At 43.5% G+C, this 17,253-nt stretch overlaps 1 protein-coding gene across 1 annotated transcript in view; it reads right to left on the bottom strand.

Annotated features, from left to right (window-relative positions):
- LOC149353981 (uncharacterized) overlaps positions 1–16,225 on the bottom strand; it is a 102,529-nt gene extending 86,304 nt beyond the window's left edge. Inside the window, exons 1-3 of the mRNA XM_089575898.1 lie at positions 16,121–16,225; positions 14,026–14,136; positions 6,034–6,162 (exon numbers count right to left, since the gene is read on the bottom strand). Of these exons, the coding sequence (XP_089432024.1) occupies positions 6,034–6,162; positions 14,026–14,136; positions 16,121–16,225 (345 nt within the window). The remainder of the gene's footprint in view (positions 1–6,033; positions 6,163–14,025; positions 14,137–16,120) is intronic.
- Positions 16,226–17,253: the final 1,028 nt, after the last annotated feature.

Raw genomic sequence — 17,253 nt, 5'->3', positions numbered from 1 at the left:
ACAATTTTGAAATGTCTCCCATATAGAAACTGATGATACTTCTTTATGCCAAAGCCGATGGCGAGCGCTTCTCGGTCTGTCTGGGCATAATTCCGTTCTGCCGCACTCATAGTTCTCGACGCATATGCAACCGGTCTCTCGCTGCCATCTTCGCACACATGACTCAACACAGCACCCAGTCCGTACGGGGATGCGTCACAGGCCAGCACTAGGGGTTTGTTGACATCATAGTGCACCAGAACATGTGATGACTGCAGCAGATCTTTCGCCTGGCGAAATGCTTCTGCCTCAGCTTCCATCCAACGCCACTCGCGACCCTTGTCCAACAGCCGGTACAGTGGCTCCAAGGCATGAGCTGCTCCTTTAAGAAACTTGTTGTAAAAGTTCAGAGCTCCTAAAAAGGCTTGAAGTTCCTTTTTGCATGTCGGCTCTGGGGCCTTGTGAATAGCACGCACCTTGTCTTCTGTCGGCTGCACACCTGCAGAGTTCACACGGAATCCCAAGTAACACACTTCCTCAACACCAAATTGACATTTGTCAAACTTTAGTCGCAGACCGTCTTCATGAATTCTTTTGAGCACTTCTTGTAAACGAGCATTGTGCTGCACCTCATCCTTTCCACCGATCAAGATGTCATCCAAGAACACAAGAACACCATCAATTCCATGCAACAGTTCTTCCATGTACCTCTGAAAGATAGCCACTGCCACTGCCACGCCAAATTGAAGACGGGTTACGCGGAACAGTCCCCGATGTGTTGTAACCGTCAACAAGTCAGCTGTTTCTTCATCAACAGTCTTCTGTTGATACGCCTGTCCGAGGTCTAGCCTTGAAAACTTCGAGCAACCTGCCAGCCTGGCAAACAGCTGCTCCGGTGTCGGCAGGGGATACGTCTCCCACTGCACTACACGATTGACTGTGCTCTTGTAGTCCCCACAGATCCTTATCGATCCATCTTTTTTGACAACTGGAACGACAGGTGTTGCCCACTTCGAGTGCCGCACAGGCTGGAAAATGCCTTGGCTCACCAACTTGTCCAGTGCTTCGTCCACCTTCGGTCTCAATGCAAACGGTACTTGTCGTGGCTTCAGAAATCGCGGCGGAGCTGCCGGGTTCACCTCTATGCGTACAGGAGGCCCTTTACTTGTCCCAAGTCCAGGCTCAAAGACTGAAGAATACTTCTTGAGCAAGGCTGTTGTTCCCCTACTGCCAGTTCGACTCGGCTCGTACACACTGTGAACACCACTCAGACTTATTCCAAAAGACTTGAACCAGTCCCGACCGAGAAGTCCGATACTAGCACCCTTAACCACCACCAATCGCAGGCGATGTTCCTGCCCCTTGAATTCCACCTTCACGGTCAGTTCACCCAACACTCGTAGTTCCTTGTTATTGTAAGCTCGGAGATGAAGATTACTTGGGCGCAACGCCCTTTTCGATATTCGCAGCTTCTGCATAGTCCGGTCGTTGATGACTGAACACACTGCACCAGAGTCCACCTCCATCTCTAGGGGACTTCCGTTGACGCGCACTTCCACTCTCACGGCTGGCTCTTCACCAGACAGCACGAACACGTCGTAAACGTCCGACGCAGCATTCTTGTGACGGCCTCCACTGGCCCGTTTTTTGTTCTGAGAGTTGGGTTCAGCCGAAGCGCGAGCTGCCGCCTTCCTCCTGCATGCTCTCACTATGTGCCCTCGTTGCTTGCAGAAGTGGCACTGCATATTCATGAATGGGCAACTGCTTGGCGAATGCGCACCCTTGCAGCGGAAACATACGCTTGTGCTCCCAGGCGAACCAGCCTGCTTATGGGTACCCTCCTTGGCTGTCACTGGCGCAGAGACCTTCGCAACACACGGGTCGAAACGCTGCCCGCTCACGCTGCCAACTTCACACGATGCGGCACTGCCGCGAATTTGCTCGGTCTGTCGCTGCGCAGATTCCATTGCAATGGCTTTCTCCCGAGCTGTAGCAAACGTAAGCTCCGGCTCCGCCAGCAACCGACGCTGAAGGGTCTCGCTTCGCACCCCGCACACTAGCCGGTCGCGCAACATGTCATCGAGCGACGCACCGAAATCGCAGTGTTCCGAGAGACGTCGCAATTCTGCGATGTAGTCGGCAATTGACTCACCGGGCTGCTGTTGACGTGTGCCAAACTTGAAACGCTGTACTGTCACCGACGGTCGCGGCGAGAAGTGGTTTGAGAGACGCCTGACGATCTCATCGTAGGCCACGGCCGACGGCGCATCCGGAGAACAAAGGGAGCGAACGATGGCATACGTTGCTGGGCCGCAAACGCTGCAGAGCGTTGCTCGCTTCTTCTCGTTACCGTCGATGTCGTTTGCTTGAAAGAAAAATTCGAGGCGCTCCAAATACAAGGGCCAAGACGTCGCCTCTGTTGGAACGAATTCCCCGATCGTGCCCAGCGCAGTTGCCATTTTTACCTCGTCGCCAATTATATGTTACGTCCTTTATTGCTGGTGGCAGGGTACAGACTGGCGGGGAAGCCGCCAACACGTGACACATGGTAGCTCAGGGTTGCTTGGCCCTAAAGATTGTCCCGCTATAACAAAAAGGATCTTTGATAACCCGATATCCTTAAAAATTTTATTTCCAATACTGATACAAGACACCGAACCGAAATTTATTTTCAATACAGATATTCAATACTGTATCGTCGATACTTCAATGCACCACTGAAATTGCCAGCATTAATAAAGCTGGCAATATGATTTGCTGTTAAGAAATTCCTCCACAGTTTCTGGAATTTTTAGTGTATTTGATATAGCACACTGTATGTGAAAGGGTTTAAATGAACCTGACCGCAGATATTTCTTTATGCTCCACTGTTAGCGTAGCTAGTTACGTTAAAACTTTAGCACTGCAATGAAGGTATGGTGACGTTGAACCAATCATTTTTATGAGAAGCCTTGCAAAATATTTTTTATAAAGCAAATGTTCTTCACATGAACCAGTCTCTTAGCACTTGGCTACATATAAATAAACTTGAAACTGTTTCTGATGCTCTTCATTTGTTACAGCGCTATTTACTGGTTGCCACTGCCATTGCCCTGTGCTAAAAGGTACATGCTGTGTGTGCTTGGGAAAGTCAAGCAGATATATCTCCAGCACTATGTATAACAGACGTTCGAAGCTGAACATTTTTCATGAAAGGCTAGAAGGAAAACAACCAATAATAAAGGGTTGAAAGTTTTATTTAGGCAAGACATATCTTGCTAAGCTCTGCTATTGTTTTTTGCAGCAAGTAACAGCATTTCCCCAAACAGCTGATCCAAAAGAGCCCCACAATGCAAAAAAGGCCTCTCTATAGAAGGACATGAGCACGCTGCAACGTTAAGCTTTATGAAGGTGCTTTTATCAATGGATAAGAGTGAAGCATAGTCACGCCAACTGAAGGATCCTCGAGGTACAGTTAACAAAATCAAGTTACACAAACGCCTCTTAAGAACTACAGCTTGTTGTAGCATTGCTCCTCCGAATGAAAGGAATGCGTCAGATGATGCATTTGATGCTGCCGGCACGAGTGACCCCCTTGACCCGCATGTTGGAAGAGTGCATGACCTTCAACATGGTTAACAGGTGTTGTTTCTACCATAATGGCGAGCCTGTCTCCTCGTCCTTACTGTCACCAAGTGTGCAGAAATTCAACATATATGTTGTCTATCCAGTGAACAAGGAACGTAAAAAGAAAGACGACTGAGCAGGCCAATGGCATTGGCATTTTCTTTTTCTAATTCCTTTCTTTTTATCGAAGTGCTACTCGCCTGAGCAAGCACAGCTGGCCCAAAGTCTGACTCACAACAGCCTCAAAATCTGTTGCAGAACTTTTTTAGTATCGAGTACCGTTAAAATGCACGATACACTAAAAATGTACCACATTTACTAGCAAAATTTGTGTACTTTTTTTCCTAAAATTAAGACTTCAAGAAGGGGTTGTGAAAATTATGCAGAGATTTTGTGAAGACATCCTAAAAACTCTACAAAGGTCATAACACGCAATGTTCACAGTATACTGCTCCATATACAATGACCCTGCAACTTGAGTCCCTCACTGGCTAAAAAAAATTGACACCAACTACAAGATGATGCATAGCCCCCTACCTGCCCCAGACCCATGTCATGCAGTTCCACGCTTGATGGCATGACGGAGTGTGTGTAGCTCTAAGCAATAAAGTGGAATGATAAATTTGCAAAATCAGCAGTCAGAGGTGAACAGAGATACACGGCAATAAAACGGCATCATTGCATATGACCTGGCCGAGTAGCCACGAACAGAAGAGTCAACAGTTTGGTAGTTTCAGATTCTGGCATGACGAATGCTCCACAAGTTACCAAAAGTTTGCTTTCACAGCTGTTCATATGCAAAAGTGACCACCAGAGCGAGTAAGCCAGGCAAATGGCACGCTAATAATTTTTCTTTACCAGAACTAATTTACAAACGAATTACAGTCTTTTTTTACACCACTCACTCACCTTTTGCAGCCGCACATGGCGACGCGGCCGCACTGATCTTCCCAAGCCTGCACTGCGTGCACCCACGTGCATGCTGGTGTGCTTGCAAAACAGGGAGTGCAAATTATGCGAGTAAAAGATTTCCTTTATAAATCTGGGCAATAAATTAGGGGTGCAGAAATTACCTAACGGTGGAAATTAGGTGGGTACATACAGTATTTTTGATGCCGATACTGCGATACTTTCATTTCTGGCAAGCGATCCCTACTACCGATACATAAAATGTATCAAAAGATGGTATCAAAGATACAAGCGTCTCATATACTGACCACGCCTGACAATGGACTACACGCCTCTGAATAAATAAGGCGACTAACAGTAATAGTTAAAAAGATATCTATTCAATATCAGTTAACCAACCTACTCATTAAGCATGCCTTAGCGCATTCTGATGCACTACACCACTAAAAATGCTATGCCGAAAAAAATGTTCCCATAACTTAAAGAGCCTATTTTTAATAACTGTAGAACATCTTAGGTGAAACACATAATGTATCTTTTTTGGGGATGGGCACTTCTAATAAAACAAACTTCTGATACAAGAAAATTTTTCCACGTTCTTTCAAGTTCATCTCAAAGTCAGTCTACTATACTTCAAATCTGTGCAACCACTACAGCCGTCTATGGGAAAAGTATCAAATATCCTCTTCAAGTAACAGCGCAAAAACACAGACGAGACACACAGAATGAGAACACACAACGAGCGATCAAATATCCGTCCCACAAACTTGTCTTAGTGCACTACCCTGCGACAGCCACAAAGCTTCAGAAAGCCACTGGCAATCATTTCAACAGCTTTGATAATTTCCGGAGCCCTCCACTACGGCGTCTCTCATAGCCTTAGTCGCTTTGGGACGTTAAACCCCATAAACCAAACCAAACCAACCATTTTTAAGACAATGTAACACCTTTCAGAGCCAATGAGTTAATCATGGAACAGCAAGAATCACTGATGGCACCTTAGCAAATAGCACAGCATTTGTAAAAACCATGAAAATCTCTCCAATGTTTTTCACCTCTTTCACAGGACAGAATTGCACCATCTTGCCAATTTACCTTCTGGCAAGGACAGGCTCAGATGCACACTGCAGTTTTGTGCAGCAAGCAACACAGAAGTTATGACTGGCCTTGGTGGTACAAAGACACTCTCTAAATTGACCCTCCAAATCCACTTCCTGCTTTCAGAAAATTCAACTACCATTGCACTTTTCTCAAACAAGGGAGTCAATCAGCAGGGCTGCAACATGAAAAATCATGACCTGTAATCATATAATGCCTGTTAAACTTGGATAGAATTTGGCAACTGACAGAACAAATGCTGAATTACTTGGTTTCACACCATCACAGTGAAGTTCAAAATGTGCACAGCCTTACAAATAGGCAGCTATTATGTGCTCTCAGGTCTTTGAGTGCTTTTCAATACTTTTAGATAATAAACCTTGAATACTTGGGCAAGGCAAGCAATACTTCCACTTTTATGCCACAAAAAATTCAGCCCACCTTGTGCCCGACATGCATCAAGAAGCGTCCGCACACTCTCCCGGAAGCCTGCAGTGACACCTTCCCAACACTGAGCTCCGGCACCCAGGGTCCCTTGGGCAACTTGCTCTTTAATTCAGCAAGCTGCACCTGCACATAGGTATTCAAGGAAAGATTGGCCCATACCAGCTAGCGTATGCGTGCAAGACCTTTACAGTAAAAAGGTCACTGCACAATGAGTTCACCTTGCCTAGCTGTGCATAAGAAAAAAAATAAGTGGCTCCACATCTTATTTCTGTCCTTGCAGCTTCTGCATCACCAAACCCTGCAAGTTTTGGACATGCAACATCTTGCCTCCCTTCCTCCCCAAGTGTCAAATCAACGAGACCACTTTCATGCAGTAGCTGTTGTCAACACTGCAGATGCACTTTTTATTTAACCAAACTTTAAAAAGACCAAAAAACATGGGCACTAAATTTAACACAATGCTGGAAATTTCATGCTGGGAATGAAACTAATGCAGAGTCCATTTGAACCCCAAGCTCGATGCTATGCATTGACTGAACATTGAGGCAAGCATTTTTTGCCTCTGAGGTATAACAAAGGCAATAATGCATGCAGCACAGAGCCAATATAAATGTCTAAATGTTAAGTCCATAGAGTTTATGAAAGCAAGAGAAAAAAAAAGTATCTGCTAGTCTCTTCAGCCCCTATGGCAAGTAGAAGGGTAATTAAAAACCAAACCTGTTGATTTTTTTTATGAAAGAAAGATACAGTTCATTTCACAAAATGTTGGATACTGTTCCTTTCAATGCCCCATAGCTGTTCATACACTGTTCCAAGAACCTCATTTTTTTTTATTCCTGGAATGCTCTATGCAACACATTTCGTGTGATTGCTAGGAATGTGTGATTACAACTTTTTCAAAACTGAATCGAATACAAACAGGCTAGCTTTACTACCGAACTGAATACGAATAGTGTAGTTAAAGACCATATCAAATAAGAATCGTACAATGAAAGAACCGAATTGAATATGAACCGAATATTTCTGATCCTTTGCTATTGGTGCCAATATCCATTCAAAACAGAAATTAATACGAAATAACATAGCAGTAGCCAGAGAGTGCAAGTCATGGAGTTAGGCTGCTGCAGTGAATAAGCAAACAAAGTCAGTACAAAGCCAGCATAATATTGCCTCTACGCCTGCCATGTCATATGCATACTAAAATTATTTTTGCCATTGATGAGGACAGCGAACAAATATCGACCATGACAAGGCAGTGTTTTGCTAAACCTGACTGAACCCTACTGCATTGCCCAATCTTGGAGGCCATATGTATGAGGACCGTGAATGCCACCACACGAAAGGAGAATGGCATGGCAGTAAATGCTCCTTCCTACAGCAGGCCGATCGTGACAGCATGCTGTGAGGAGTCGAGAGGGCCTTGTTTTTGAAACAGCAGTCGAAGAAAGCTATGATGTGCCCTATCTCAACTTCGTACCAATTATTGGAAAACTTGAAAACTTGAGAACGCATTCGATTTGTTTTGAATAATTTTAAACGAGCACTATTTGATTCATTCAGTGAATCATGTAGGAAGATATCCCATTTGTTGCTTGAAAAGTTCAAATATTTGCACACACCCCTATTGACTCTCTAAAGGTCACAACAGATTTTCCTGCACCCCCTGTCAACACACCATGCCAATGCGGCACCTTGAGGCATCACAGTAAGCCTCCTACCAGCTAATTTCAGAACTAAGGCTGGCCAACCATAGCTTCAAAGATGCCAGGGACACCACACACAGGTGACAGAATTATTTCTGCAGTTGAAGAAGCCATACATCAACATTACTGAACACATCAGCTTCTTACGCCTAAATGCAAAGCACAACTTGAGATCTAACGACAGCGTCTGCTTTCTTGACTTTCGACCTGCCCCTCCTTCTCAGTTCTTGGATGCCCAGTTTTTACGGGTTTATGGGGTTTGACGTCCCAAAGTGACTGAGGCTATGAGGGATGCTGTAGTCAAGGGCTCTGGAAATTTCGACCACCTGGGGTTCTTTCATGTGCACTGACATCGCACAGTACACGGGCCTCTAGAATTTTGCCTCCATCGAAATTCGATTGCCGTGGTGGGGACTGAGCCAGTCTTTCGGGTGAAGGGCTCCGGAAATTTCGACCACCTGGGGTTCTTTAACGTGCACTGACATCGCACAGTACACGGACCTCTAGAATTTCTCCTCCAAAGAAATTCGACCGCCATGGTCAGGACTGAACCAGTCTTTCGGGTCAGCAGCCGAGCGGCATAGTCACTGAGCCACCATGACGGCATCCAGTTCTTCCTGGTAGTTTTCTGAAAGTGATATGCTGGTACAATGCAGCATATACAATAGCATTACATGTAGGGTTTTTCATTTTTGGGTTTTATGTTTCTTTCAAATTTGAGGGGTAAAAATGGGGCATTATTTTTCAACTTGATAATAGGGGAGAAATCAGGTTTTTCATGCAAACATTCCAAAATTTTTGTTTTTATGGTTAAACTTGCAAACTTTAATAATTTATTAAATTTTTTAATCAGAAAGTAACAATTAAGGCTGTCTTTCAAGCTGGTGATTGGGGAAAAATCGGCGTTGTCAAGAAAATATTCCAGAGTTTGGTGTTTCTTTACTAATTAATAATTACTGGTAGTAAAGAGCTTCGATTAGTTTTGGGATATGAAACATTTTACTTACACAAGCTGGTCATTGACTTTTTACACATCCTTGTTAACATACCTAATCACCTGCATGCAAAGCATTTCGGTTTCTATACGAGACTTGTCCGGTCTTTGGAGGAATATCAGCCAAGAGAACATTCTCTCAACATCACAGATGCCATTAGCTATGCATGACATTGTCAATGCGGCATTTGCTAGTCTAGGGTAGCACAGACACATCAGGCTTGCCATGACTTCAACACCTGTATTAGTGGGATTTGCTTCCAGCCAGCACTGGTTAAACTCCTCGCAAAGCGAATCTATATCTTCGGTCATGGAAATCAAGAAAGGTCGGCAGTCATCAAACGAGTGACTCAGCAGCCATTTCTGGAATCGATCGAGTGCAACTCCCAGTCTCCATAACATCAAGCGGTTTTCAGTGTTGCGTGTTGGCCGCCTCTCGCACAAGCGCCAATTGGGGGCAGAGTAGTTCTGCAGGCACAGTTGTTGCAGAAGTTTGGGAAAAATCGGGTTTTACCAAATTTTTAAGGTACATGTCCAGGATACGAACATTGGGTAAAATTGGGTTTTCCCTGAAAATGAACAACCCTGATTATATGCAAGTTCTTCTAATATCTCCACTGCTCTGACAATTACAAGGAGGAGAGGGCTTATTGGCATATTTTTGTGAGCGAAAGACTACGGTTTTTACTCATATAATGGGCCCACTTCTCTTCCAGGAAAGCTGACATCAATTTGAGGGGAGGATTATTATGCGAGGAAAAAGTTTCGACAGATTCTTTTACAACAGTCGAAATTTCGTATCCTGCGTCCACCCACCGGCCCCCTCGTTCTTCCATCCATCCATTCATCATCAACAAAAGCATGCTGTCAGCTGCGTTCATGTCACCGGTGTTTAGCATCATTCGCTTCGAAAGGTATTTGCTGTATCACTGCACAATCCAACAGTTTTGTGATTGCTGAACATTGGCCCTGAATGTCACCTGCAAGGTTTTCACATGATGAGGTTTAAAAAAACTCTCAGGCTGGTTACAAATGTGTAATACAAATGTTTAAAGGTTACCTCTGGTGTGAGTGGGGTTTGGCATTTTCCCTCCAGATCTTGAGCTCGCCAAATAGCTAGAAGGTCTGAAGGTCCTGCTTCTGCCATAGCATTTGAGTGCAGAGGAAGTTTTATTGCATTCTGGTTTAAACTGCTTCGTTCCTCTCCAATGCTCCAGCACTCACTGGCTTTTTAAGCATACACTAGCACAGCCGGGCACTCAGCAGAATGCCGAGCAAGCCACCACTGCTAGCATCCCTGTCAAGAGTGCATAGCATCTTGACTCTCTGCCAAGTTATTTTATTTATTATTTAGTAATACTGCAGGTCAATACTTTGGCCCAAGCAGGAGGGGCATATCACAAACAAAAAAGAAAGCACAGAAAAGCATATACAATGTAACATGAAATGAACATAATGCAAAAAAAGAAGCACAAATGAGAATGTCAACATTGCTAACTTGCACAAAAATGATTTTGCAATGCAGCCATGAAATCGTTAGACTGAAATACACTAATGGGAAGTGAACTCAACTCGTTCACCGTTCGAAGGAAAAAACTGTACTTGCAAGCGTTTGTTTTCGCGAAGATCGGTGCAAGCAAATACTCATGACTGTGTCGTGTTCTCCTCGTAGAAGGCCGACATACGGAAGCTGGTAGCGTCATATTATTTTTTCCAAAAAGAGAGCTATGTAGTAGTACAAGACGATTAATTTTTCTGCGTATTTCGAGTGTCTGTATTCTGTTTTGTAACATTATTGAGGACGGCGAATCCTTCCTGGCATATTCCCCGTATATAAATCTCCCTGCTTTTCTCTAGGCTCACTCAAGTTCTTTAGTGTCTTTCATGGTATGCGGGTCCCAGAGTTTGGAAGCATATTCTAACTTCGATCTCACTATTGCATTGTAGGCTAACATTTTAGTCCTTACAGGCGCGTTTTTAAGCTTTCTCTTTATGAACCACAATTTTTTTAGCGCAGCTGAGCAAACATCCGAGATATGTGTTGACCATGTGAGCTTATTGTTAAGAGTAACGCCAAGGTATTTGTATTTGTCGACCTTGAGGATGGTTCTATTTCCAAGTTGGTACAGAAAAAGCTAGCAGATTTTTTTCTTGTTAGGCGTAAAAGTACAGTTTTTTCTGCATTGAGCTCCGTTCCCCAATTGGAACACCAGTGAGTAATTTCTGCAAGGCATCTGTGCAACACATCATGATCATCATGGGACACAATTTCCATGAAGATAACAAAATCACCCACGTATAACCGGATGGACACATTACTAGGCATAACATCAATCAAGTCGTTAACATAAATTAAAAATAACAATGGTCCTAGCACACTGCCTTGAGGGACTCCTGAGGTGACCTGACGAGCACTGGAAGTACAATTTCTAATATCAACAAACTGTTCGCCGAGTGCGCCACCCATACAGGAGCTCTCGTCAAAAAATAAACATGCCATGATGTCATCGATGCACATCATCTTAGGACAGCCAAGTTCTACGCTATGGACAGTGCAAAACTAGAGTCACAAGAAAAGCTAATGCTTAAAAAAAAAGAGAAAAGTAAATTCTCGATGACAAAAGTGGGGGGGTACGTTCATTATGCAAGTGGGTTTATTACATGAGTAAATATGGTATTTCAAATACAAAGTGATGTGGCAACCCAGCCAGAGAAGCAATACCCATAAAAGGGTCATTCCACTCCAAATGTCCCACACGTTGCACTTGACCGTCTCCAATTTGTCAAAAAAAAAATCATGGAAACTTATCACAGCATGCGTAATCTAAGCCTAAAGTATTTTTGGCAAAAAATTTATTTATTATGTGAGCTCAGTTTGAACATTTCAAAAAGGCATGAAACCAGGTACTGCTCAATAATCCATAAAAAATCCAAATTTTAAGAAAACACTCCACAAAAAATTTTTTTTTCATGACATTTACACAGATTATAGCATTTGTAAAGAGGAAGATAGGCCACACTGCCAGCGCACAGCGAGAGATCATTGAGTTGATGACCGCAGCTCGGACCGCGTAGACGTAGGTTTGGGGGTCATCCACGGGTGGCATCACACGACGACGACAGAGATGTGCTACGTGACCAGGGACACATTCAATATGATTCAAATAATTTATTTTTGGACGGTACAAATATTTTTTAAGAACTCTAATAAAATATAAAAATTATAGTATTTTGACATTTTTTTAAAATATCAACTGCCTCTTGAAAATTAAGAAATGGCCAACTTGCTCCCCTAGATGTCTATTACTTATAAAAAAATGTTGCAGCTGATGAAACTCAATGCGGCGAAGCGAAATAAAATACTGAAGTTGCAGAAAAGTGGCTTTGAACCATAAACACCCATTTATTTGACTCTATGGTGGCCCAGGTAAAAGTACAAAGCATGGAGGGTTTTAGTACAGCACTTCATTGCCTTTTATTTCTGACCTTTTAATCGATAAAACTTTCGTTTAAAGCAAGAAAAAATTTTTTGAAGTTGAGCTCTTGCGCAGTAAGTTAAGTTCTCTTTGCGCCTCTTCACCACACAGCACATCATTGTCGACAGTGTAGCCAGGATAAATGTACGGTTCTTGTTCATAAGAGAAGTTTCCACCGCAGGCAGGCATCGCAACATTGCGTAGTCGAAAAGATATTGCAAGTGAAATGTAAGTTAATTGAGCCCTGAATACCGCACTAAAAAACTGCATGTATTAAAAAATCTCCAAGAACAGTCACTGCTGTTACCCGGCACGTGTAGAATAATCATGTTTTACAGAATTTTAAACACTTTTCCAGAAGAACCAAATGAAGTAAATCAAGCAAATCAGTGGCGGCTGGGCTTGGCATACAAAAAAACAATGCAATAAATTACATTAATAATGTGCGAGATCAAACCCTGATAAAAATGCATCGTGAGTGCACATGCTTCATTTCTCATCAGAAACTGATGCAAAATGTTTTCTGACTACTGTAATCAATAGGTGCAACTGCTATGCATGGGAAATTAGCAGTGGCCATAGCAATGGGCAGAGTGCAACACTGTGGCCGCCCATGTGTTGCCATATCGGATCAGACCGTCCGACGACAGCAACCTGGGCGAAGGTCGGAAAATAAATGGTTTTCTTTCTCTCTCACTATGCATGGGGGGAGGTTTTGCTAGTACCAAAGGTGGATTTATGGATCACTCTTGGAGGGGGTGGTTGTGTGGAGTGAGGGGGGGGGGGTGGAGGATGTGGTCTTATTTAAATTTAACCAGGCACTTTTTGGCCTTTTTCTTAGAAAAAATAGGGTTCAGCATGGTTTACCTCTGTAAAATTTTTCGCTTGGAAAGGAGATGACCACCCTCTCTGCCATCACTTTAAATCCGCCCCTAGCTAGTAAACACATGTACAGTCAGTGCAAAAGCCCGTGGACCACGTGTTCCTCGAACAAAGCCAATAGGTCTATTATTAGGCGGCGGCTGGAGATCACACTTGTGAAGATAAAATAACAAAACTGTCTTTCACCTCCAAAAGTGTGGTCTCCAGCCACCGGCTAATAGTAGACCTATCGTCTTCATTTGAGGAATACGTGGTCCACATACTTTTGTCCCTGAGTGTATACAAAACATTAGTATATCCACAGAACACTATGAGCTAATGGCTCCATGCATTGCTTGCTTTGGGTTAGCTTTAATATAAACACAAAATGAGCTGCCGCGGTGGCTCAGTGATTACAGCCACATTTACACGAATGTGACAAGTAAATTACAGTCCATTTTTTAGGGAACTGCCAAACCGTCGAGGAAGAGAGTAGAGGATGAGTCACGTCTTTCCTTCTCAAAACCTGATTTTTCCCTCAAAAAGTGTACTAGAGTCGACTTCTGCTGCATTCATGTAAATACGGCTTATGGTGCTAGGCTGCTGACCCAAGAGACACAGGTTCGATCTCGGCCACGGCGCCTGAATTTCAATGGAGGCGAAATGCTAGAAGCCCATGTACTGTGCAGCATCAGTGCACATTAAGAACTCCAGGTGATCGAAATTATCAGGGGCAATCCACTACGGCATCCTTCATAGCCTGAGTTGCTTTGGGACTTTAAACCTCATAAAACCAAACCAAACACAAAGTGGACCCAGCAAAACAAACAAGGAGCACAGTTGCCCTTATGAATCTACTTGCGTATGCTTTGTGTTCTCAAATTGAGCCAAAACAACCGTGTCTCGATATGCCAAGAAAGGCAGTCTGCACAAGCAATGAGCATTAATGTACCTTGCTCCACGAGTCTGCGCCGTCTGCGAGAGTCTCAGGACGAAGCCCACACACGCGAGGCCACTGCTGCATGAACTCCTGCTGCTCGATCTCAATCTCTCTCTGCAGTTCCTGCAGACAAAAACCAGCACTGCTTAGACATCACTGGCTGCACAACCAGAACACATAATTGCAATCATCCACTACAGATTTATTTCACCACAAGGATGGACACTACACTACTGCTTGAGATAGAGTTGATAGGTCTTCTAACGAACACCCAGTGGCAACTATGGCTGCAGGAATGCATGGTTTTCCGCAGGGCAGTTTCAGAACTGTCTCCTTTTTTTTTGTACATGAGAATCTTAGAGAATCTTTGCATTTCTCTAGACTTAGAATGCATACCAGGAGCTATTAGAAGTCTAATTAAGGATGTGTGTTTCATCAGAAAACAGGTGATGAAAACTGGTGCCAAGTAACAGCAATAATGATACTGACATTGCAAGTGCATTTTACAAAAAGATCAGCCACTGAATGAAGCCAGTCACAACAGCAGTAGTGAGGGCTGGTAAAACAGTGGCAAATGCCAATGAAAGAATATGCTGGGACGAGCAAAATGATTGAAAAATAAAATGCTCCTGCCCGTGCCACCACGAGTAAAGGGCTCCGAGAGTTTTCTTGACAACAGTGATTAAGAACACATGAAGCTGACGAAAAAAAGGCTGCTCTGAAAACATCCCATAAATAAGTAACCAAGCAGGCAAGTGCTGCAATAGCCATGAAGACTTCTGTCACTGTAAATGCAATCTATACCTCTTTCTAAAGAAGAACAACTAGCTGAAAAATTTTCACCATGAATACGGCCTTCAGTTTCTTCTTTTTTTTCACAATTAAGGTTTACTGCAAGAAATCTCAGGAATTAAAGAGATAACATTCAAATGTAAGTGTAAGAATGTTCTCTTTCCCTGAAACATCCCACTTTCAATATCCCTACCAGTGGCAGAGCACTTCTGTCACATACTGCTGCACAACTCTCTGCATGCCATCATAGAAGACTGAAGAAGGCAACCAATGACACTAATGATGCACAGCCTAAGTGACCTCTTCATCTTATGCAAAGCACATACCCTTCGGATAGCCTTTCACCTTAGGAAACAGCCTGAAGTCCAATGGGGTGAGCTGCATGGGCTACAAGAAGGGTGAGGCAAAACAGCCACCCACATTCTTTGCTGATGACAAGCAGAGACCAGTGCACAGTGTACACCAGTGGTGAAAATGAATTGCCACTCTGGATTTCACTTAAATGTAGCATCTTCTAATTCCACCATTTCATTGAAAGGATACAGTCCAGGAGAAAAAACTTGCAGAACCCAGCTTATATATCTCCTAAGCCAAAGATAAATAAATTATGAAGCCATCATCATGACATCCCTGCTTTTTTTTCATTTCAGCAACAGTGGAATCGTACAAAGCAGTAATTTCACTTTCTTTTTTTCTCTGAATGTGTGAACTGGACAGCATTTTTACCTTGCAAGCAGCATTGTGCTCGATGTGCGGTGGCCCTTAAAATCAATGTCCAGGGTCACCCACTTCTAGAGTGAACACACATGCGCCACATGGTGGGTACTTGCGAGCAAATGGCTGGAGACCGGCAGCACGGGAAGCCGTAACTGTTTTGGGCTTCTTGCACATGCATACTACGTGGACACTACTCTCGTGTGACACCCTGAAGAGCTGTGAGCTGCAAATGAACTTCATCACGCGCTCCTGTGTTAACCTTGAAAGTGGACAGCTCTGTGCAACTGCTCAGTTGATCATTGTGACATGCAGACTCACAACTTGGCATCTGCACTTTCTCAGTTGCATCAACTCACTTTTGAAAAAGCACTGCATTACAGGTTAATCTTTGCAGATGAGAAATTCAGTGCTCTATTAGTAAAACTAGCCATGCTCAGTAAAAATGCCAAAAGTAGTGAACTCCATACTCAGTACGTACATAAAACCTGCGGAGCTGTAGCGCCACAGTATATGAAGGATTGTGGCGAATTTTTTTGTACAAGCGTTTGTACAGCCACATATATTCTCTGTGTTCCATGACGCTCAGTGTGCTGAAAACCTCTTCCTCCTTCTTCTCGGCTGCCTCCTTTACTTTGGCTGCATCCCTCGCCTCAGCTGCCTCTCTTATTTCAGCCACCTCCCTGGTCTCTGCTGCTTCCTCCATCTCCGCCGTTTCCTTCATTTCAGCTGATTCTCTCTTCTCGGTCGCTGCCGTGCTTTCCTTTTCCGGTAGTTGCTTCAAGAGTCCAAAAGCCACTTGCTTGTTTCTCGACTTTCCTGTTGCTACTTCCCTGAAAAGCGTATGCAGTCTTCAGTCGAGAGCAATGCTTAGGCAATGGCAGGCCACTTCTGACTGCACATAAAGGTCAACCAGGGAAGATCAGTAAAAGGGTGGGTCACGAGCCATTCAATTAAGAAACGAAAACTTAAGTGACAAGCACCCATTGCTGCATACTGCCAAAAACGTCATCAACAGTTGGATAGCAAATGTTGCCCAGCCGGACATTGAAGACACATATCAAATACCAGACCGTAATACTACCAGCAGGTGAATTAATATCCCACTAAACACAAGATGCAAGTCAGCAATACAAATGAACTACCATATTTTTTCGTCCATCTATCGGAAATTGATCACCATGGCTACCACACACAATATACAGCTCTCAGCTGACTCTGGGTACCTTCTGATCTGTAAAGGTGCCAAATCGTAATAAGTGTTTGCCTTGACCAGACTGACTACCATAACGCATCACAGTCTTAACTGGCAAATAACTAACCCCAATTAGCAAAGCGAGCCATACAGTTTTGAATAAGTATCTGCACACCCACAAAAAAGAAAACAATAATATATTCTTCATGTGTGTGGTTGTAATCAAAACAAAGGTAAAGCCAATTACTAAGTCACTGTTAATTTACAAAAAAAAACGCAACTTTGCCATAAGATTTTGTGCAAGTCTAGCATAAAAAGAAACTAACACTGATAAAGCTTCTACTGCTTGCACTATTAGAAGCTGACTGTATACAGTTATTTGGTCAGTAAGCAGCCGACCAAATAACTTATATAAAATTTGCCACACTGTCCACAAAGTGTTTTAATAGAGCGAATAAAAATGCATAAAGACCCGAGCCACGGGCCTGCTTTATTCCGAATAAGCGTCTGCGTGTTGACGTGTTCAGAGCTAAAAACAA

This window comes from Amblyomma mixtum, chromosome 3 (assembly GCF_055824585.1).
Source record: "Amblyomma mixtum isolate Tamu chromosome 3, ASM5582458v1, whole genome shotgun sequence".
NCBI lineage: Eukaryota > Metazoa > Arthropoda > Arachnida > Ixodida > Ixodidae > Amblyomma > Amblyomma mixtum.
Note: the sequence above shows the minus strand (reverse complement) of the source record. Positions and strands in the feature narration are given on the sequence as shown.